Source organism: Erinaceus europaeus, chromosome 3 (assembly GCF_950295315.1).
Source record: "Erinaceus europaeus chromosome 3, mEriEur2.1, whole genome shotgun sequence".
NCBI classification, from domain to species: domain Eukaryota; kingdom Metazoa; phylum Chordata; class Mammalia; order Eulipotyphla; family Erinaceidae; genus Erinaceus; species Erinaceus europaeus.
The window spans coordinates 182906954-182929336 of NC_080164.1; the positions used below are offsets into that span (position 1 = coordinate 182906954).

General features: G+C 45.8%; 1 protein-coding gene across 2 annotated transcripts in view; it reads right to left on the minus strand.

Annotated features, from left to right (window-relative positions):
* Positions 1-1128: 1128 nt before the first annotated feature.
* The window catches only part of LOC103118983 (ADP-ribosyl cyclase/cyclic ADP-ribose hydrolase 1), a 28540-nt gene continuing 7285 nt past the window's right edge, over positions 1129-22383 (minus strand). The window contains exons 2-8 of one of the 2 annotated variants that reach the window (XM_060188333.1): positions 22146-22275; positions 18667-18802; positions 10462-10547; positions 7360-7433; positions 6411-6503; positions 5258-5344; positions 1129-1429 (exon numbers count right to left, since the gene is read on the minus strand). In XM_060188333.1, coding sequence (XP_060044316.1) covers positions 1408-1429; positions 5258-5344; positions 6411-6503; positions 7360-7433; positions 10462-10547; positions 18667-18802; positions 22146-22275 — 628 coding nt within the window. In that variant the 3' untranslated portion in view covers positions 1129-1407. The remainder of the gene's footprint in view (positions 1430-5257; positions 5345-6410; positions 6504-7359; positions 7434-10461; positions 10548-18666; positions 18803-22145; positions 22276-22383) is intronic. The other variant, XR_009549054.1, reaches the window with a different exon arrangement.

Genomic DNA, 22383 nt, shown 5'->3' on the forward strand with positions numbered 1-22383 from the left:
AGATACACCTGAATTCAACAAAGCTGAGTTCAAATCTAGCCCCTACCTTGAACTAAATGTTTAGCTGCACATCAGTTAAATAACCTTCCCGAGATTCCATTTCCTTGTCGAACAGACAGGAGTTGCTAATATCAAGCTCAGAGGACGGGTGGGGGGCTTAGACCCTAGAGAATATGTTTCTCAGCTTGCCCTGTAGCCAGAGCATTTACATACTGATTCTGCAGGCCCCAAGTGGTAGCAGAACATGCCCTGAGACAAGGTCTTTCATTGGGGCAAGGTCAAAACACTTTCTCAGAAGCCTGGGCCTTTCTCTTGTTCTTACCTCTACCAACGGGAGAGGTTTGGTGTCTTCATTTTTCAATATAAGAAATATCTCAGGAGCTGGGCGGTGGCGCAGCGGGTTAAGCTCAGGTGGTGCAAAGTGCAAAGACTGGCGTAAGGATCCCGGTTCGAGTCCCCGGCACCCCACCTGCAGGGGAGTCACTTCACAGGCGGTGAAGCACGTCTGCAGGTGTCTGTCTTTCTCTCCCCCTCTCTGTCTCCCCCTCCTCTCTCCATTTCTCTCTGTCCTATCCAACAACAACAACAGCAATAACAACAACAATGACAATAAACAACAAGGGCAACAAAAGGGGGGATTACATAATAGATAAAAAAACATTTTTAAAAAAGAATGTCTCAGGGCCAGGCAACGACACACCCGGTTGAGTATACACATCATCATGCACAAGGACCCGGGTTCAAGCCCACGCTCCCCACCTGGGGAGGACTGGGCTGGGTATTTCACAAACTGTAAAGCCGGTCTGCAGAGATCTTTCTTCCTCTTTATCTCCCCTTTTCTCTCAATTTCCTTTTAAAAAATGTATTATCTTTATTTGATAGAGACAGTCAGAAATCAAGAGGGAAGGGGGAGGTGAAGAGGAAGAGAGTCGGAGAGACACCAAAAAGCCACTGGGAGCAGTACACTCATAGTGAGGGCAGTGAGCTCCAGCCATAATCTTGGTGACAAAAAGGAAGGAAGGAAGGAAGAAAGAAAGGGAGAGAGAGAGAGAGATAAAGAAGGGAAAGAAGAAAGAAAAGGAAAGATTGTCACCAGCATATAAGCAACACAAAAGCTTCCCATGAAAATTAAGACACAATCAGTATTTTCATCCTGATAAAATGCATTTTTTCTGAACGTTAGGAGATCCAGAGAAAGATGCTGGCAGCAGCGTCAGGTGAGTAAGGCTCTGGGTAAAGGTTCCCGTCTGCAGCGATGTTGTCATGAGCGGATCCCACCCTGTGACCCCTCCGGCAAGTGTCCTGGGCCAGGTATGTCCGCGTCACATCAGTCCGGGGCCTCAGGCCAGGGAAGAGCCCCATGCAAAGGTCCACGGCTCAGGTCTGCAGAACCACGCTCAGCATTGTTCACACACAGATCTCTTCAAGACTGTGACAACAAGCAACACAACAAACACACAGAAAGAGCAGGTGAAGTGCCATCCCATGTCCCAGCTTAACTTGCCGTGAGTGCCACTGGGAGGGTGTGGAGGGGCAGTATCTTACTCCGTAGGTGTTACTGCTCTGGAAGAGGAAGACTTCTCAGGGTGCTCAGGAGCTGAAGCTACCTCTGTTTTTTGTTTGTTTGTTTGTTTGTTTGTTTTATTATAGATTTAATATTGATTTACTAGATTGTAAGATAACAGGGGCACAATTTCATATAGTTCCCACCACCAGAGTCCCCTATCCCATCCCTTCCATTGGAAGCTTCCCTATTTTTTATGCCTCTGGGAGTATGGACCAAAATCTTTATGGGGTGTAGGAGGTGGGAGGTCTGCCTTCTGTAATTACTTCTTCACTGGACATGGGTGTTGACAGGTGGATCCACACTCCTCAGCATGTCTCTCTCTTTCCCTAGTGGGACAGGGCTCTGGGGAGGGGAAACCTTGGTCACCTTTGTTTTATTTTCACATGAGAATCTGAATATGTCACAGTTATTAATTTATTGGCGATTCTATTTTGGAAAAGAAGCAGAGATTATGCTGCTCACATAGTCTCTCTCTCTCACACACAAGCATGTTAGTGCATGTATCTGACTTCCAGTGAGATGGATACACGGCCCATAGGCTGGACAGCACTTCTATGGGCAGACACAAGGTATTTGCAGGAATGTGGCACTTAGTGACAGGTGTTTAAGCGCCACTAGCACTGGACAACCACCACCCACACCAGGTGTTTAGTCTTCATCTCTAAAATCATTTTTCTCTTAGCTATTAAAGTGATAAGTTATATTGATTTTATAAATGTCAAACCGGGAGTCGGGCAGTAGCACAACGGGTTAAGCAGAGGTGGCGCAAAGCTCAAGGACTGGCGTAAGGATCCTGGTTTGAGCCCCCAGCTCCTCACCTGCAGGGGATTCGCTTCACTATATATATAATATATATATATATTTTAATATATTTGCATATTTAAGATATATATCTTTTATATATTTTTAATATATATTTGCATATTTAAGATCTCATGCATGCATAACTTCACCACTCTTGGGCCACTTTTTCATTCAGATAGAAAGACAGATGCACAGAGAAACACACACACACACACACACACACACACACACACACACACACTAGTCCAAGAACTTCCCCTAGTGCAGTGGCACAGTCATGTGGGGCTTGGGCACGGATTTGAGCCTGGCACATGGGAATACATGTGCCCTACTCAGTGAACTACCTCTCAGCCACCCACTTACTGTTTTTTTTGTTTTCAGTTAAACCAAAGAAGTGTTGTTTCTTCCCAACTACAGGTTCATATACAAGTTAGGCTCATGTACATTGAGCCTGTATTACATCCTGGTATCCTACCCACCTGTTATCAGCAGGGGCTGTGTGTGTATGGGGGAAGGAGAGCATCTGAAGAATTTACAACCATATGTTCCCACGTTTGGTGTCTGGGGAGGAGGCCAAGTGTGTAGAGCGTAGGACTGGCAGGCTGGCAGAGAATGTGTTGGTATCTCTCTCTCCCTATCTCATAAAATAAACAAATGAGGGAGTCAGGCAGTAGCACAGTGGGTTAAGCGCAGGTGGCGCAAAGCACAAGGACCGGTGTAAGGATCCGGTTCAAGCCCTGGCTCCCCACCTGCAGGGGAGTCGCTTCACAGGCGATGAAGCAGGTCTGCAGGTGTCTATCTTTTTCTCCCTCTCTGTCTTCCCCTCCTCTCTCTACTTCTCTCTGTCCTATCCAACAACGCTGACATCAATAACAACAATAATAACTACAATAATAAAACAACAAGGGCAACAAAAGGGAATAAATAAATAAATAAATATTTTAAAAATAAACAAATGAATCTATTAAAAATACAGGGCCTCATCAGCAGATGGCTGGCTAAAGATGTTATGGCTTATATACTCCATGGATTACTACTTGCTATAAAAAAAAAAAAAAGACGGGGAGTCGGGCTGTAGCGCAGGGGGTTAAGCGCAGGTGGCGCAAAGCACAAGGACCGACATAAGGATCCCGGTTCGAACCCCGGCTCCCCACCTGCAGGGGAGCCGCTTCACAAGCGGTGAAGCAGGTCTGCAGGTGTCTGTCTGTCTCTCCTCCTCTCTGTCTTCCCCTCCTCTCTCCATTTCTCTCTGTCCTATCCAACAACAACAACAGTAATAACTACAACAATAAAACAACAAGGGCAACAAAAGGGAATAAATAAATAAAATAAATATTAAAAAAAAAAGACAAATGTCCTTTGGGACAAAATGGGTGGAACACTAGGCCAGGTGGTGGCGCACCCGGTCAAGTGCACACACTACAGTGCGCAAGGACCCCCTGGTCCCCACCTGCAGGGGGGGAGTGGTAAAGCAGGACTACAGGTGTCTCTATTTCTCTCCGTCTCTATCTCCCCTTCCCTTCAATTTCTCTCTGTCTCTATCCAATCATAAATAAAGTTTGAAAAAAAAGAGAATTAAAAAAATGGGTGGCCCGGGAGGTGGTGATACTTAGTGAAACTAACAAGATGAAAGACAGCGACCAGATGGCGTCACTCCCGAGTGGGTTCTAGAGATCTGATTCACACGGAATCACACACAAAACCAAGGAAAGCAGAATGAAACAGCAGACGAAACAGTTTCCAGGATCTGTGAGAACTCCGGGGGGTGATCCTTTGGTGTGGAACTAGACCCTGCCATCTTACGATCTTATAACCTACGACTCATCACCAATAAAAAAAAAAAATGAAAATCTATATATGGCGTGGCTCACACAGCCCAGGTGAGAATGAACCAGTCAGACACCGAATCCATATAGATGTCAATGTGACCGTTTTTCTGTCTTCATAGTGAGCTGCAGCACCGTAACAATGGGCACAGTTGGCAGGGCAGCCTGGGTGGGGTTTACCTGGCAGTCCATATCTACTGCTCTGGGCTCCATGAGACAAGCAGCTTCCCTGCAAAGCCACAGGGGTCTGAGACACGATGCAGTGGCCCACCCGGTTAGGCACACACATCACCATGTGCAAGGACCTGGGTTCGAACCCCAGCTCCCCACCTTCAGGGGAAAGCTTCACAGGTGGTGAAGCAGGTCTATAGTTTTCTCTCTCTCTCTTTTTAAATTTAATTAATTTCTTATACTTATTTATTCCCTTTTGTTGCCCCTGTTTTATTATTGTTGTTATTGATGTCGTCGTTGTTGGATAGGACAGAGAAATGGAGAGAGGAGGGGAAGACACAGAGGGGGAGAGAAAGACAGACACCTGCAGACCTGCTTCACCGCCTGTGAAGTGACTCCCCTGCAGGTGGGGAGCCGGGGGCTCAAACAGGGATCCTTGCCCAGGTCCTTGCGCTTTGCGCCACGTGCGTTTAACCCGCTGCGCTACCGCCTGACTCCCTAATTAATATTTTTTCACTACTCCTGTCACCAGAGGTCTGTGTCCCCATCCCTACCCCGTCTCTCCCTCTCTGTCTGGCCGTTTCGAGAGACGAACCAGCTTCAGGCCTCCCGTGTAAAGTGCCGGGAAGAAGTTCTCAGAGGCTGGCTCAGCTTCAAAGGCCAGTTCTGTTTGGGGGCAAACAGAGGTAGAGCAGGAGAAGGGATAAAGGGACCAGAGAAGGCCACTGGCTGCACACCTGGACCAGGCAGGGTGAGGACAGAGATGCTCTGAGGTCACCACCCGAGGCCCAGGAGGGGTTTCTGACGCCCTTGTGGCTCAGAAGCAACACAGAAGAGGAAAAATGTCTACTAGTGGTAGCTCTTTTCTGTTGAAGAGGAAAGCACTTACCTGTTAACGTCATGGCAGATAAAAGTAATATTTCTTCCATTAATAATTGATTTCAGGTCACTTATCGTAGTTCCTGAGCATGAGTCTCTAGGAAAAGAAAAAAACGTGGGGGGAGAGGATGTCAGAATAACAAGAACTTGTATTTCCTGAGTCTCTGCAGGACTTGCAGGTGCTGGTAAGACTCTGGATAAAGAGGGAAGTAGGCAGGACCTGGGCCTGGTGGAGCACAAATTACCCTGCACAAGGGCCCAAGTTCAAGCTCTTAGCCGGGACCTGTGGGGGCGGGGGGGGGGGGAAGCTTCATAAGCTGTGAGTAGTCTCTCTCTCTTTCCTTTCTCTCTCAACTTCTTTCTGTTTCTATCCAAAGTAAATAAAATAGCAAGAACAAGAAAGAGAGAAAGTTCTAAGAGCTGCTGGGACTGTGGAGACAGCATAATGGTTCTGCAAATGACCTTCATGCCTGAGCCTCTGACGTCCCAGCACCGCCATCAGCCAGAGCGGAGCAGGGCTCCGGCCTTTCTCTCTGTAGCTCAGTCAAATAAATAAATATTTATTTAATTAACTGTGAAACTCAGGCCAATTTCATCATGGTCTGATTAAAAAATACAGCTCACCTGGATATTGTTACTGCTTTGCCAGATACATTGCCCAGGTTTGAACCCTCCCAACCCCGCCCCCGGCCACTACATGAGAGGAATCATTGATCCTATGGTGTCTTTCTATTGTTTTTTTTTTTTTCTCTGTCTCTCTCCTTTTATCCAAAAAAGACTAGCCCAAAAAGATGAGAGCCCAGAGATGGAAATAAATAAACAAATTAGTAAATTAATAAATAGTAAGAATCCTTTTACCTGCAGGTCCAGTCATTTCTTTTTTTAATTTGAATTTTTATTGTCTTTAAAGATATTTTATTTTTATGACAGAGATACGAAAAGAAAGACACAGAGGGAATGACCACAGCCCTGCTTATTGTGGGACTGGGGAATCGAACCTGGGACCTCAGGGCCTCAGGCAGAAGAGTCTTCTGCAGAATCATGATGCTGTCTCCCCAGCCCTGTCCAGTCACTTTTTAGTGAGCTCCCCAACTGTGGATTCTTTAATGGACTGATTACTGAAATAACGCCGAGGGCCTAGAACACACATTCCCCGCACATACCCAGAAACGCCTCCGGGATTCTGCATCACCCAGGCCTGGAGTGTGTGAACCTTCTTTGGATCCAGATGTCTGACTTCTATGCTCCCAAACATACTGGTGGGAAGAGGCAGAACAGGGTTGGCCCCCAGCTAAGCCACTGAGCCTCACAGGCCTGGATTAACTCCTCCTCTTGGGAATGGGCCCAAGTTCCACATGAAGGAAAGATTCCTTCCTACACTCATTCACAGTGGTCCTCAGTGAATAAGGTTTTATTTTATTTTATTTTTTCTTATTGACACAGGGTGTTTGCTGGGGTTCAGTGCCTGCAAGATGAATCCACTTCTCCTGGTGACAGAAACAGGCTGGGGATGTGGATTCAGCTGCCAACACTCATGTGCAGTGGAGAAGCAATTACAGAAGGCAGAACTCCCACCTTCTGCACCCCAGAATGATCCTGGGTCCATACTCCCAGAGGAATAAGGAACAGGGAAGCTTCCAATGGAGGGGATGGGATATGAAACTCTGGTGATGGGAACTGTGTGGAATTGTACCCCTCTTATTCTACAATCTTGTTACTAAATCACTAATCAAAAAATAAGCATAAAAAAACAGAAGGGCCAAGCAGTGTCATGCCCAGTTGGGTACACATGTTATCATGCCCAAAAACCTGGGTTCAAGCCCCTGCTCCTCACTTGCAGGGGGAAACTTTACAAGCAGTGGAGCACGGCTGCAGGTATCTCTCTTTGTCTCTTTATCCCTCCTCTCCTCTCAATTTCTCTCTATCCTATCCAATAAAATAGGAAGGAAAAAATGATCACCAGGAATGGTAGATTCGTAGTGTCAGCACTGAGCCCCAGTGATAACCCTGGTGATAATAAGTAAACACACACACACACACCATCCTAGAGGTGAAGTCACCCTCCAGTGACTGTGTTCCCAGCTCGCTGATCAGATGCGGGAAGGGGGTTACCTGCTTCTGCTGAAGGCATTACTCTGAGAGCCATTAAGCATCACGGTGACCTCGCCGCAGGCATTTTCTGCAAACTGAAAACAGCGTTCATTCACTGAGCCTGCTCAGCTACTCCCCACATTGCAACAGTCCAAACTGAACTGGGAGCTCGCAGGTCTGAGAGTGAATCTCCCAGGTGGCTCTAGCTCAGTGATGTCACATCTGGGTCCCTGGCACCCGGGTCACTGGAGGAACCAGCTCTCAGGGACTGTCTGTAGCCGGGGCCTGGGTGTGAGCTGTGAAGGCCAGTCATGGTCAGTCAGAGGCTGAGAGTCCAGGCGCTTCAGAGCCAGCGGACAGGAAGAGCAGGGGGAGAGTTCTTTCTCTGGCACACGGGGTAGACGCTACACACTTCATTTTGTGGGAGCAGGGCAGATTTGGGGGTAAGACTGAGGAAATAGGGAGGTTGAACACACACATTACCATGTACAAGGACCCGGGTTCAAGCCCCTGTTCCCCACCTGCAGGGGGAAGTTTCACGAGCGGTGAAGCAGGGCTGCAGGTGTGTCTCTGTCTCTCTCCCTCTCTATCTCCCCCCAATGTCTCTCTCTCCTGTCAAATAAAACAGAAAGAAAGGAAGAAAGGAAGAAAGAAAGAGGAAATGAGAGAGAAGGTGTGACTAGAAGCTGAGCAGACAGAGAAGCGGGAAGTGAGGAGAGGAGTGAATGAGTAAGGAGGTCTTCTTGACCGGAAGCTAGCTCTTCTTGCAATGACTGTTCAGCAGGGAACTTAGAGAAAACAGGATGAGCAAAACAGAAACCACCTTACTGCGTGTGTCTGTGGGAGGTGCACCCAGCACCCCGCGACTAGCCCAGGTCCCCGTCCTAGGATGTGGCGACATCCTGAGTCTCCTCCACATAACCCACCCATGTTCTTACTGTGGGCGCTTAACCCAGTGCACCACCACCAGACCCTTACCCACCCATCTTCTTAATTAATTAGCTAATTAATTAATTAATTTACTTGCTATGGTAGAGAGAAATAGAGAAGGAATGGGGAGATAGAAAGGGAGAGAGGGCCAGGTCCTGGCACACCCAGTTAAGCACACATACTACCACGCACAAGGGCCTGGGTTCAAGCTCCCATTCTCTGCCTGCAAGGAGTCTTGCTTCACAAGCGGTGAAGTAGGTCTGCAGGTATTTATCTTTCTCTCCCTCTCTCTATCTCCCCTTCCCTCTCAATTTTTTTCTCTGTCCTACCTAATAAAAAAAAAATTAGAGCTGTCCGGGAGGTGGTGCAGTGGATAAAGCATGAGACTCTCAAGCATGAGGTCCTGAGTTTTCTCCCCGGCAGCACAAGTACCAGAGTGACAGCTGGTTCTTTCTCTCCTCCTATCTTTCTCATAAATAAATAAAATATTTTTAAAATTGGGGAAAAAAAGAAAAAATGGCTACCAGGACCAGTGGATTCATATTGCCAGCACTGAGCCTCAGGGATAACCCTGGTGGGGAGAGAGAGAGAGGGAGAGAGAGAATATGACAATTTATGGAAAGCACTAAGTACTTACATTGTTCAAAAATAACTAAGGCATGACCTGAAGGAATTATAAATGAATAAACAATGAATGAATATAACAACATAAGAAAAGCAAAAAAAAAAAAAAAAAGTAGATAGAAAGAATGAGAGAGACACCGGCAGCCCTACTTCACCTCTCATGAGGCTTTCCCCCTGCAGGTGGGGACTGGAGGCTTGAACCTGGGGCCTTGTGCTTGGTGACATGTGTGTTTAACTGGATGCGCCACTGCCCGGCCCCCATATGCAACCGTCTTCCATTTGATGGTGAGTTTAACGTGGGCTTAGCTGCTGGGACTGAGAGCTCTGTGAGCCTGAACCCAGATGAGCTGTATCCCTGGAGCCCATGTGAATATGACCAGGCACTGAGTGAGAATCCGCCATGGTAACAGTAAATAGGAAAGGGAGTGAGAGGAACGAAGGAAGCCAGCAGTCTCTGGTGGAAACTGGAAAGATGGGAATGGTGTCATGAAGTCTATTAAGCCAGTTCTCCAGGAGACCGAGGCTTTCACCAGCAGAGGCCCAGGCAGCTGCAGACAGGCCCAGCGCTGAGGAAGCAGGGGTGGAAGAGACCCAGAGGAGGCTGGGGCAGGAGAGGGGCTGCTCAGGGGCCTGAGTGCTCCCCAAGGACCAGCCCCCATCTGCTGTGCTAGGACACCCTCAACAATGAGACCCACAACTGTGAGCACCCAGCGGGCTCCTCTCTCTCTCTCCACGGGCTGAGGAACAGGGGGCAGGAAGCCCACTGCCACCACAGAGTGAGTGTCCCTCGGCAGACGGTGACAGGGGCCAGCGCTGACCCCACACACGGCAGCCAGAGCCCCACCAAGGAAGGCCGCTCAGTGTGTCCCCAGCTCATGTCACTGGGGAGCCAGAAAGTGAGGAGGGGAGTCAGGGCACCAGGGCAAAGGGCTTGATTGGCAGCAAGAGAGAGGCTCTGGGCTGCTGGGAGAAGGTGTCTCCACACCTGTGTGGGCTCAGCAGGACTCAGGGGAGTCCCAGGAAGCTTCCCTTGGGGCTCCCAGTTCCGAGGACAGTGAGGGGGGAGTCCCAGACCTGCCGGTTACTCGCTGTGCTTTCAGGGGAGAGCTGATGCCCCTGCCTCTCCCTGTGTCAGCTGTGAGGTGGTGAGACACCCGTGGCGCCAAGTCCTGGGTTCCTGTGAGGATGGAAGGGCTTGGTCCCCGAAAGCAGCTCGGGACAGTGTCTGGCACACCGGAAGTGGTCTGGGAAAGTAAACTAAAATGATTTGTTCTGAGCCCTATGATTGCCTAAACCCTGGATCAGAGGATCCAACCAAACCCAAGCTTGCTGACAAAGTCCAAGAATGAACAAGAAGAGGGTTTTGTCTATGGAACCCCTGAACCCTCTATGAATGTCACAAAGCCACATGTCACAGTTTGCCTTATGACTATGACTCTCAGGAAAGAATTCTGAGCTTTCGTCCTGAAAAACAGTCTGATCTAGAACGCGTTCTGAGCAACCTCTGCTCTCATGACCTCTTGACTTCTTGGTCTCCAACATACTCTACAATGTTTCTATGGTACTTACCCTTCTAGATGCCAAGACCCAGAACACTAAAACAGGGTTCTTCGCGCAGTCTTCTTTCCAGTGAGGACAAGACTGGTAGTTCATCTCTAAAACACACAGTTTACAAAAAATAACTGAAATGGAAAACAAAAGGTGTGCTCCAGTTCATCTTCCCAGGCTTCCAGCGGGGGGCATCACTAACAAGATGGAGGGTGGCGAATGGAGGACAGACACAATGGATCCCACCAAGTGATGCCCCTGATCTCTGTTGAGTCTCAACCTGACTCCCCAGCCCTTGGTTAATTGCAGTAAGAAACTCAACTGGCATATTCCGAGGGGCTCATGACGTTACAAGTATTTGCCTGAGCCCAACAGCCATCATGCAGGTGGGCTAAAAGTATTGTCTGGGGAGATGGTGTCAGAGTTGGAAATAGGACCAGAAAGCTGGGTCAGGACAGAGAGTAGCTTCCAAATATGGGAACAGGGTATCAATATTGTTAACTGGAGGCCCCACATTTCCTAGCTCCTTCCCACATAAAGACCCCAAATCTCATCTGTAAATTCTTACCTTTAGGTTCCTGATTATTAAACAATTTGTTCTGTTTGTATCTTAATCCTTTTCAGACATCAAGTTGCAGATGCTACCATGATGCCATCCTGACTTCCCTGGGCAGATGCTCTCATCAATGTGTCTTGGAGCCTCCCCTCCCCAGATCTCTGCCCCACCAGGGAAAGACAGAGACAGGCTGGAGGTGTGGATCCACCTGCCAACACCCATGTCCATCAGAGAAGCAATCACAGAAGCCATAACTCCCACCTTCTGCTTCCCATAATGATCCTGGGTCCATGCTTCCAGAGGGATAAAGAAGTTTCTTGGAGGCGAGGGAATACATAACTCTGGTGGTGGGAACTGTGTGGAATTGTACCCTTCTTAGCCTACGGTCTTGTTGATTATTATTAAATCAATAATAGTAAGAGGGAAACCTCCATTGGCACAAATAAGCCCACACTACCAAGCCATCCTGCCTTTTAGGTAATCAATAAATCTTTGAAAAATATGGAAACAATACAGGTCACAGCTGCCTACACAGTAGAAAGGACGTGTACCATGCAGGAAGATCCAGGTTCAAGCCTGCATCTGGGAAGCTTCATGAGCAGTGATCAGTGTTCCTGGGATCTTCTCTGTCTCTCTAACCCCTTCTGTCTCTCTCTTACCCTCTATCAAGAATACAGAGTGTGTGAGAGAAAAAAGATGCTAGATAGAACAGTAGGAATGGAGGGGCAGTGCAGATACCAAGACCCAGAGAAAACACAGGCAGAAAACAATAAAGAAATGAAGGGGCCAGGTGGTGGTGTGGGCAGATAAATGTATACATTACCATGAACAAGATAGCCAGGTTCGACCCCCTGCTCTCCACCTGCAGCAATGAAGCAGGTCTATAGGTATCTGCCACACTCTCTCCCTCTCTCCTCTCAACCTCTCTCTGTCATATCCAACTAAAAATATAGAAAAAAAAAAAGGGGAAAAAATGGCTGCTGGGAGCAGTAGATTCATACAGGCACAAAGCCCCAGCAAGAGCCCTCATGGAGAGAGAGAGCAGAAGAAGGAGGAGGAGGAATAGGAGGGGGAGAAAAAGAGGAAGAAGAAGGAGGATGAGGAAGGGAGGAAGAGGAGGAAGAGAAAAAGAAGAACAGGAACCTGGTTCAAACCTCTGACTCCCCACCTGCATGGAAGTCGCCTCACAGGTGGTGAAGCAGGTCTGCAGGTGTCTGTCTTTCTCTCCCCCTCTCTGTCTTCCCCTCCTCTCTCCATTTCTCTCTGTCCTAGCCAACAGCGGCGACATCAACAAACAATAATAACTACAACAACAATAAAAACAAGGGCAACAAAAAGGAAATAAATAAATAAATAAATAAAAAGAAGGAGGAGGAGGAGAAGAAGAAGAAAGGAGGGAAAAGTATATTTTGGACTTCCGGAGGCGGAGCTACAAGCAGCAGATCGCTTTCTCTCCTCTCCTCTCCTCTCCCGGATCAACTAGGAATACCAAAGGAGACCACCCGGACTGAAACAAGACAGGACTAGAATGACCACAGGAACCCAGTAAATCACCCGTGAGTACAAACACACGTGGCTGGTGACAGAGAGGAGAGAGGGGCCTAAGGAGAGATTAAGTGATTGCTAACAGTTCAACAGTTTATCAGTGGAGACACCACCTCCAGTCTGCTCTGGAGAGGGGACAAGGGGACAGCTGAAGGGAGGAAAGGACTCCCTAGAGACTCACCAAGTGCAACTCTGAGTCTCCATTGCTACTACCCTCAGAATCTGGAGCAGCAACAGGGAGGGACACCAGGGGACAGAGATCTAACCAGGAAACTCAGGAGAAGACCTATACCTCTGTGGCATAGCTAAGGGGCTATGAAAGTCTCTTTGCATAACCACTGGATTATCTCTGCCACACCCTGCTTTATCTCTTGGTCAGGAGTCAGTGATTAAGCTAAGAAGCCTATTGATAGTTTAAAAGCCCTCAGGCTCCCATAGCCTACAGGGAAGAAAAAAAAAAGAGGCTTTTACACCACTGAGCTCCAACTCAGGGATTGAAAAAACTGTTAACTTCCACCACGGTAAACCCTTTAATTAAATTACTTAGACACAAGTCAATCCAGGCAATAGTGATCAATAATTTGAAAAGTACTGATAAAGGGAACTCATAACATAATATACAAAATGGTTAAAACAACAAGAAAAAATATTGGAGACTCGAACCAGGACAAGAGTCCAGCTAAAAATCCTCCAGAGGGTGAAGCACAAAACAACGAGTTCAACATCCAAACATTAGCTAAGGAAATAATAACAAGAGTGAGTAAAGAATTTGAAAAAATTGTAATCAGAAATGCAGGAACAACAAATGAGAATATGGAAGAAAATTCTAATTATCTCATGGTTATTAGAGAGCTGAAAGCTGAAATTGCTGAGCTAAGAAGTCAACTAGCTGAACAAGCTAAAACAGTATCAGAGCAGGGCAACAAAATAGATGAACTCCAGAAAGCAGTAGAGGGCAGAGAGAATAGAATCTATGAGGCTGAAGACAGAATTAGCAAGATTGAGGATGAATTAGAGACAACTAAAAAAGAAGTAAGAGATCTCAAAAAGAGATTAAGAGATGCTGAAAACAACAACAGAGTCCTATGGGATGACTTCAAAAGAAAAAATATACGCATTATTGGCTTACCAGAGGAAGAAAGAGAAGGAGAGGAAGAAAGCATTCTCCAGGCCATAATAGCTGAAAATTTCTCTAGTCTAGACAACACCAAGACATAAAGATTCAAGAAGCCCAGAGGGTCCCAAACAGAATTAACCCAGACCTAAAGACACCAAGACATGTCATACTTAGAATGGAAAGGAATAAGGATAAAGAAAGGATCCTCAAGGCTGCAAGAGAAAAACAAAGAGTCATCTACAAAGGGAAACCCATAAGATTAGCAGCAGACTTCTCCATACAAACACTATAGGCCAGAAGAGAATGGCAAGATATCTATCGAGTGCTCAACGAGAAAGGCTTTCAGCCAAGAATACTATATCCTGTTAGACTGTCATTCAGACTAGATGGAAGCATCAAAACCTTCTCAGACAAGCAACAGTTGAGGGAAGCAACCATCACCAAGCCTGCCCTGAAAGAAGTTCTGAAAGGTCTCCTATAAACAACCAGACCACCACAAATAGGACATATATCAAAACACTCTAAAACTCTACAAGAATGGCGTTAAAATATCTTCAATCTTTGATATCAATACATGTCAATGGCCTGAATTCACCTATTAAAAGACACAGAGTAGGAAGATGGATCAGAAAACACAACCCAACAATATGTTGTCTACAGGAAACTCACCTAACTCAACAAGACAAACACAGACTTAAAGTGAAAGGATGGAAAACTATCATACAAGTCAATGGCCCACAATAAAGGGCAGGAACAGCTATTCTCATATCTGACATGATAGACTTTAAAATAGATAAGATTAAAAAAGATAGGAATGGACACTACTTAATGCTCAGAGGATCAGTCAATCAAGAGGCCTTAACAATTATTAATATCTATGCACCCAATGAGAAGCCATCTAAATACATCAAACTTCTACTGAAAGAGCTACAGCAATATATTAACAGTAACACAATCATAGTAGGGGACTTCAACACCCCACTATCTCAACTTGACAGATCATCCAGGCAGAAAATCAGTAAAGACATAAGGGAGCTAAATGAAGAGATAGATAAACTAGAACTATTGGACATTTTCAGACTCATTCATCCCAAGAAACTGGAATACACATTTTACTCAAATCCACATGGATCATTCTCAAGGATAGACCATATGTTAGGTCACAAAGACAGCATCAGCCAATTCAAGAGCACTGAAATCATCCCAAGCATCTTCTCAGACCACAGTGGAATTAAACTAACACTTAACAATCAACAAAAGATTAGTAACAGTCCCAAAATGTGGAAGCTCAACAGTACACTTCTTAACAACTTCTGGGTCAAAGACGAAATCAAGGAAGAAATCAAAATGTTTCAAGAGTTCAATGAAAATGAAGACACAAGCTATCAAAATATTTGGGACACAGCTAAAGCAGTCCTAAGAGGGAAGTTCATAGCTATACAAGCACACATTAGGAAACAAGAAAAGGCACAAATAAACAGCCTGATTGCACAGCTTAAAGACCTAGAAGAAGAACAACAAAGGAATCCTAAAGCAACCAGAAGGACAGAAATCACTAAAGTTAGGGCAGAAATAAATAACATTGAGAATAGGAAAACCATACAAAAGATCAATGAAAGTAAATGTTGGTTCTTCGAAAGAGTAAACAAAATCGACAAACCTTTAGCCAGACTCACAAAACAAAAAAGGGAGAAGACCCAAATAAATCGGATAGTAAATGAAAGAGGAGATATCACAACAGACACTGTAGAAATTCAACATATCATGCGAGGCTTCTATGAACAACTATATGCCACCAAGCTAGAGAACCTGGAAGAAATGAATGATTTCCTAGATACCTACCAACTTCCAAAACTAAGTAAAGAGGAAGTGGATAACAGAACAGGCCCATCACAGCTAATGAAATTGAAACAGTTATCAAAAATCTTCCCAAGAATAAAAGTCCTGGACCAGATGGTTTTACAAATGAATTCTACAAAACTTTCAAAGAAGAACTAATACCTCTACTTTTAAGTCTTCCAGAAGATTGAAGACACTGGAATACTCCCTGCCAGCTTCTATGAAACCAACATCACCCTGATACCAAAAGCAGACAGGGACACAACCAAAAAAGAAAACTACAGACCAATATCTCTGATGAACATAGATGCGAAAATATTGAACAAAATTCTAGCCAACCGGATACAGCAGTATATCAAAAAGATTGTTCATCATGACCAAGTGGGGTTTATCCCAGGCATGCAAGGTTGGTTTAATATATGTAAATCAATCAATGTGATCCACCACATCAACAAAAGCAAGACCAAAAACCACATGGTCATATCAATAGATGCAGAGAAAGCCTATGACAAAATACAACATCCCTTTATGATCAAAACACTACAAAAAATGGGAATAGATGGAAAATTCCTGAAGATAGTGGAGTCTATATATAGCAAACCTATAGCCAACATCATACTCAATGGTGAAAAACTGGAAGCATTTCCCCTCAGATCAGGTACTAGACAGAGCTGCCCACTATCACCATTACTATTCAACATAGTGTTGGAAGTTCTTGCCCTAGCAATCAGGCAGGAGCAAGGAATTAAAGGCATACAGATTGGAAGAGAAGAAGTCAAACTCCTTATTTGCAGATGACATGATAGTATACATGGAAAAACCTAAGGAATCCAGCAAGAAGCTTTTGGAAATCATCAGGCAATACAGTAATGTGTCAGGCTATAAAATTAACATTCAAAAGTCAGTGGCATTCCTCTATGCAAACTCTAAGTTAGAAGAAATTGAAATTCAGAAATCAGTTCCTTTTTCTGTAGCAACAAAAACAATAAAATATATAGGAGTAAGCCTAGCCAAAGAAGTAAAAGACTTGTATACTGAAAATTACGAGTCACTACTCAAGGAAATTAAAAAAGACACAAAGAAGTGGAAATATATTCCATGTTCATGGGTTGGAAGAACTAACATCATTAAAATGAATATACTACCCATAGCCATCTACAAATTTAATGCTATCCCCATCAAGATCCTAAGCACATTTTTTAGGAGAATAGAACAAATGCTACAAATGTTTATCTGGAACCAGAAAAGACCTAGAATTGCCAAAACAATCTTGAGAAAAAAGAACAGAACCGGAGGCATCACACTCCCAGATCTCAAACTGTATTATAGGGCCATTGTCATCAAAACTGCTTGGTACTGGAACATGAACAGACACACTGACCAGTGGAATAGAATTGAGAGCCCAGAAATGAGGCCCCACACGTATGGACATCTAATCTTTGACAAAGGGGCCCAGACTATTACATGGGGAAAGCAGTCTCTTCAACAAATGGTGTTGGAAACAATGGGTTGAAACATGCAGAAGAATGAAACTGAATCACTGTATTTCACCAAATACAAAAGTAAATTCCAAGTGGATCAAGGACTTGGATGTTAGACCAGAAACTATCAGATACTTAGAGGAAAATATTGGCAGAACTTCTTTCCGCATAAATTTTAAAGACATTTTCAATGAAACGAATCCAATTACAAGGAAGACTAAGGCAAGTATAAACCTATGGGACTACATCAAATTAAAAAGCTTCTTCACAGCAAAAGAAACCACTACCCAAACCAAGAGACCCCTCACAGAATGGGAGAAGATCTTTACATGCCATACATCAGATAAGAGTTTAATAACCAACATATATAAAGAGCTTGCCAGACTCAACAACAAGACAACAAATAACCCCATCCAAAAATGGGGGGAGGACTTGGACAGAATATTCACCACAGAAGAGATCCAAAAGGCCGAGAAACACATGAAAAAATGCTCCAAGTCTCTGAATGTCAGAGAAATGCAAATCAAGACAACAATGAGATATCACTTCACTCCTGTGAGAATGTCATACATCAGAAAAGGTAACAGCAGCAAATTCTGGAGAGGGTGTGGGGTCAAAGGAACCCTCCTGCACTGCTGGTGGGAATGTAAATTGGTCCAGCCTCTGTGGAGAACAGTCTGGAGAACTCTCAGAAGGCTAGAAATGGACCTACCCTATGACCCTGCAATTCCCCTCCTGGGGATATATCCTAAAGAACCCAACACATCCATCCAAAAAGATCTGTGTAAACATATGTTCTTGGCAGCACAATTTGTAATAGCCAAAACCTGGAAGCAACCCAGGTGTCCAACAACAGATGAGTGGCTGAGCAAGTTGTGTTGTATATACACAATGGAATACTACTCAGCTGTAAAAAATGGTGACTTCCCCGTTTTCAGCCAATCTTGGATGGACCTTGAAAAAATCATGTTGAGTGAAATAAGTCAGAAACAGAAGGATGAATATGGGATGATCTCACTCTCAGGCCGAAGTTGAAAAACAAGATTAGAAAAGAAAACAGAAGTCGAACCTGAAATGGAATTGGAGTATTACACCAAAGTAAAAGACTCTGGGGTGGGTGGGTGGGTGGGTGGGTGGGGAGAATACAGGTCCATGAAAGATGATGAATGACATAGTGGGGGTTGTATTGTTAAATGGGAATCTGGGGAATGTTATGCATGTACAAACTATTGTATTTACTGTTGAATGTAAAACATTAATTCCCCAATAAAGAAATAAATTATTTTAAAAAAATAAAATAAAACAGGGTTGTATGGCAAAAAAAAAAAAAAAGTATATTTTAAAACAGGAAAAGGTGACGGCAAAACCACACAGAAGAACTCCATCCCCACCCTTTAGCCACAGAGCTTCCTGTGAGAAAGGCTCTACCTGCCCCCAGAAGGTCACACTCATACACACACACACACACACACACACACACACAGTCTGAAGCAGCTTCTCCAGAGACACTGAACTGGCCTGCAGATACTCTGTGACCTCAGGCTGCCTGCGTGGTCATGGAGGTGCAGGTGGTGTCAGGGTGGGGACCCGGGGCTCCCCCTCTCCATATGATGTTTTCAGGACCCAGACTGAGCTCAGGGCTGCTTCACCCCAAGTGTCCCCCTCATCCCAGGTGCCCCAGGCCTCACCGGGAGAGCCTTTTTCTCCACACCAGGTGAGACCATCCGCCAGGCGCCCCAGCAGTGTGTCCTCCAGCGTGAAGAACTCTTTCTTCTGCCGAGTGTACCTGTGTGCAAGCTTCTTTGATCTGCTCCAAAAGAGAAACTAAGAGAACGTACGCCCTGGTTATTGGGAGCAGTCTACTAGGTTAAAGAAAAAAAAATTTACTCTTATTTCTAATCAATTTACTGGATAGGACAGAGAGAAATTGAGAGGGGTGGGGCATGTAGAGACAGAGAGACACCTGCAGCCCTGCTTCACTGCTTGTGAAGCTTTCCCCCTGCAGATGGGGGACAGGGGTTTGAACCTGGGTACTTGGGCACTGTAACATGTGCGCTCAACCAGGTGCGCCACCGCCTGGTCCTGAACCTCTATGTTTAAAATAACAGATTTTAGAGTCCGTCGCACACAGTGAGGCGTGGGTGTGCTGTCGTGCTAGCGTATTGTTATCCTGCGTGTGAGAGAATGAGTGAGGACCTGGGCATATGTGGATTCCTGTGTGCACTGATGAGATGGGGCTGTGTGAGTTCTAGGTCACAGTCTTCTTAAACTTTATGCGCTTGTTTGTTTTACTGTCAGCAGGGTTGTGGCCGGGGCTCAGTGCAGGCACTAGAACCCCCCTTTCTCAGCAGCCTTTTTTTTTCCTTTTTCTTTTCTTTCTTTCTTTTTTCTTTCTCTTTTATTGGACAGGCCAGAGAGAAATTGAGAGGGGTGGAGGAGGTAGAGGGAGACAGGGAGAGAGAGACACCTGCAGACCTGCTTGTGAAGCATCCCTCCTGGAGGTGGGAAGTGGGGGCTCGAACCTGGGTCCTTGCACATGATAATTTGTGTACTTAACTGGGTGCTCCACCACTCAGCCCTCTAAATTTATTTCCTCATTTTTATTAGTGATTTAATATTGATTTACAAAATTATAAGATAACAGGGATATAATTTCCTCACCATTCCCACCACCAGAGTTCTGTGTCCCCATTCCCTCCGTTGGAAACTGCAGTGGTTCTCCTTAAGGTCACAGAGATGGTTGACTGTTATTTCTAGAACTGTCTAGATTTATGTGTGTATCTGTCCATTTTTTTTTCCATGGTCCTGCCTTTTCTTTTTTCTAAGTCACACCTACACCTATTCTACTTCCCAGTGTCCTCTCTTTCTCCCCTCTCTTCTCTCTCTGGGTCCCTTAACATAACACAACTTCTTCTGGGAGTATGGATCAAAACCTAAATTTATTTGATTGGCTATTTCACGTTGGCGTGCAACACCATCAGCTCACAGGAGTGTAGGGCTGCACTGCACCCAGCACCACCGCTCGGTGCTCTCCCCCTCCGCCCCAGGAATAACCACCACAGCTTTTCACAAAGTCTTAGCAGCAGTTTGACCCTTAAGAAAAACCAAGTTCATGGGTTTCAGTTCTGCATATTGCACAGTGAGCGTGGGGGGAACCGTCTTCCTGAGAAATGCAGGTCATCCGGTGAGAGACAGAAAATGTAACAACAAGAGCCCTTTGGCACAAACACCAAATTAAGGAACCAGGACGGGCCGGGGCGCAGCGGGTTAAGCTCACACAAGAGGAAGCGTAAGGACCTGCGCAAAGACGTAGGTGGGAGAGGTGAGTGATGAAGCAGGTCTGCAGGTGTGTGTCTCTCTCTCTCTGTCTCCCTCCCATCTCTATTACCCTCTGTCCTATCCAATAAAGAAAAAAAAAAAAGACAAAATAGCCTCTGGGAGCAGTGGATTCATTACACAGGCACCGAGCCCCAGAGACAACCCTGGTGGCAATAAAAATAATTAAGTAAATAAAAAATAAAAAAAGTACCTGCCAGCCCTCATGTCCAGCAGGGAAGCAATTACAGAAGCCAGACCTTCCACTTTCTGCACCCCACAATGATCCTGGGTCCATACTCCCAGAGGGATAAAGAATAGGAAAGCTTTCAAGGGAGGAGATGAGACACAGAGCTCTGGGGGTGGGCGTTGTGTGGAAATGTACCCCTCTTATCCTATAGTCTTGTCAGTATTTCCATTTTATAAATAAAAACGATAAAAAAGTACTGTATATAATTTACATACAAATGTTTTCTACATAAGTACATCTAAGGATATTTCTCCTAAATGGTCACAGTGTTTGATTTTAGCCGGCAGGGCTAGACATTCTTAGAGTCAGTGATGGAAATGTGACGATTAACGCAGAACTAGAGCCCCTGTGAGCTGGTGCTGGGAGTTCCCTGACGCAGCAGGTCAGCTGCACACTTCACTGGTCTCAGGGCTAATCTTTGGGAGAAGTGGCTTTTGGTTCTAAAAGAGGCCCACAACCCTGTTCTTTCCCCACCTACCCCACACCCCTATCTCACAAACACAGAGACTTTCTTCAGGGTCCCTAACAACAGCACAGAGAGCCTTTCAGACCCACCTCCTGCCCCCCTGGGATGGGGAGCAGGACTCTTTGCAGGAGGCCAGGTGGGGAGGGTGGGAGGGAGGCTCCTGGCGGCACCTGCCTGAGGACCTGCAGCCCTGCTGCTCCCAGTGTCTGAGCCTGGGCCCCTCAGCCTCCCCGTCCACCCGCAGAGGCCACCGGTCCCACTGGGAGGCACTTCTGGGGCTGGGAGACCACGGGGACAGTGTGGATGCCCTGTGGTGACACATAGAGACCAGTTCTCACTGGTGAACTGGGGGTGCTGACCCCTGACCTAGTATCACCCCACAGGATGACTGAACATCTGATCAAATGAGCTGAGAGATTTTTGAGACAGCCAGAAATCGAGAAGGGAGGGGGAGATAGAGAGGGAGAGAGACAACTGCAGCCCTGCTTCAACACTCACAAAGCATTCCTCCTGCAAGTGGGAACCGGGGGCTCAAACCCTGGTCCTTGCACACTAACGTGTGCGCTCAACCAGATGTGCCACCACCCGGTCCCCTGAGAGATTCTTTTAACACACTTACAGGGGAAGCTTCAAGAGTGTTGAAGCAGTGCTGTGGGTCTATCCTCACTCCCTCTCTCTCTCTCCCTCCATCTCTTCCATTCTCAATTTCTCTCTGTTCTATCAAATAAATATATAAATAAACTTTTTTCAAAAAAAAAAAAAAGAGAGAGATTTCTTTCATCAAGAAAGACATTTGGCCAGTGCAGGCTAGAATTACTACCATTGTCATCCTCAGGGGTTAATGGCATTTGTTGTCTTGTTGTTGGGCTGTTTGGGTTGGGCTGGGTGTTTGGATTGGTTCACAGGATTTTAAGACCTAAGTTCTTCCTTCCTCCCATGTTCCTTTTTGGTCTCCCTGACCTTCCCTTCTCAGGTGTCCTGAATCCTGATGCCACCCTGGTGTCCATGTGACCCCTCACACCGACACTAGAACATCTGGATTCTTTCTCTTCCCTCCTCTGTTCCTGGTTTATCCTGTGGCCTCTGCCCTCTGCCCTTCGCTCTTAGTTGTGACATCAATGACTGGGCTCAGTTACCTTGCCACAAGGTATTGACTGCTGGGTCAAGTTGATCAGAGGCTGGTAGTCCTCTTCAGTGATCTGGCAGGGGTCCTTGGAAAGAAACGCGTTCTCAAAGGCTGCCACTATCTCTGGGCAGCGCTTTCCTCTGTGAGAGAGAAGAGAGGGAACAAAGTGAACCAGGAATGATTCAGCTTCAAGTAGATCTTGAAGCGTGACAACTCAGCCCTGTCTTTGAGGGAACGTTGCCACGCAC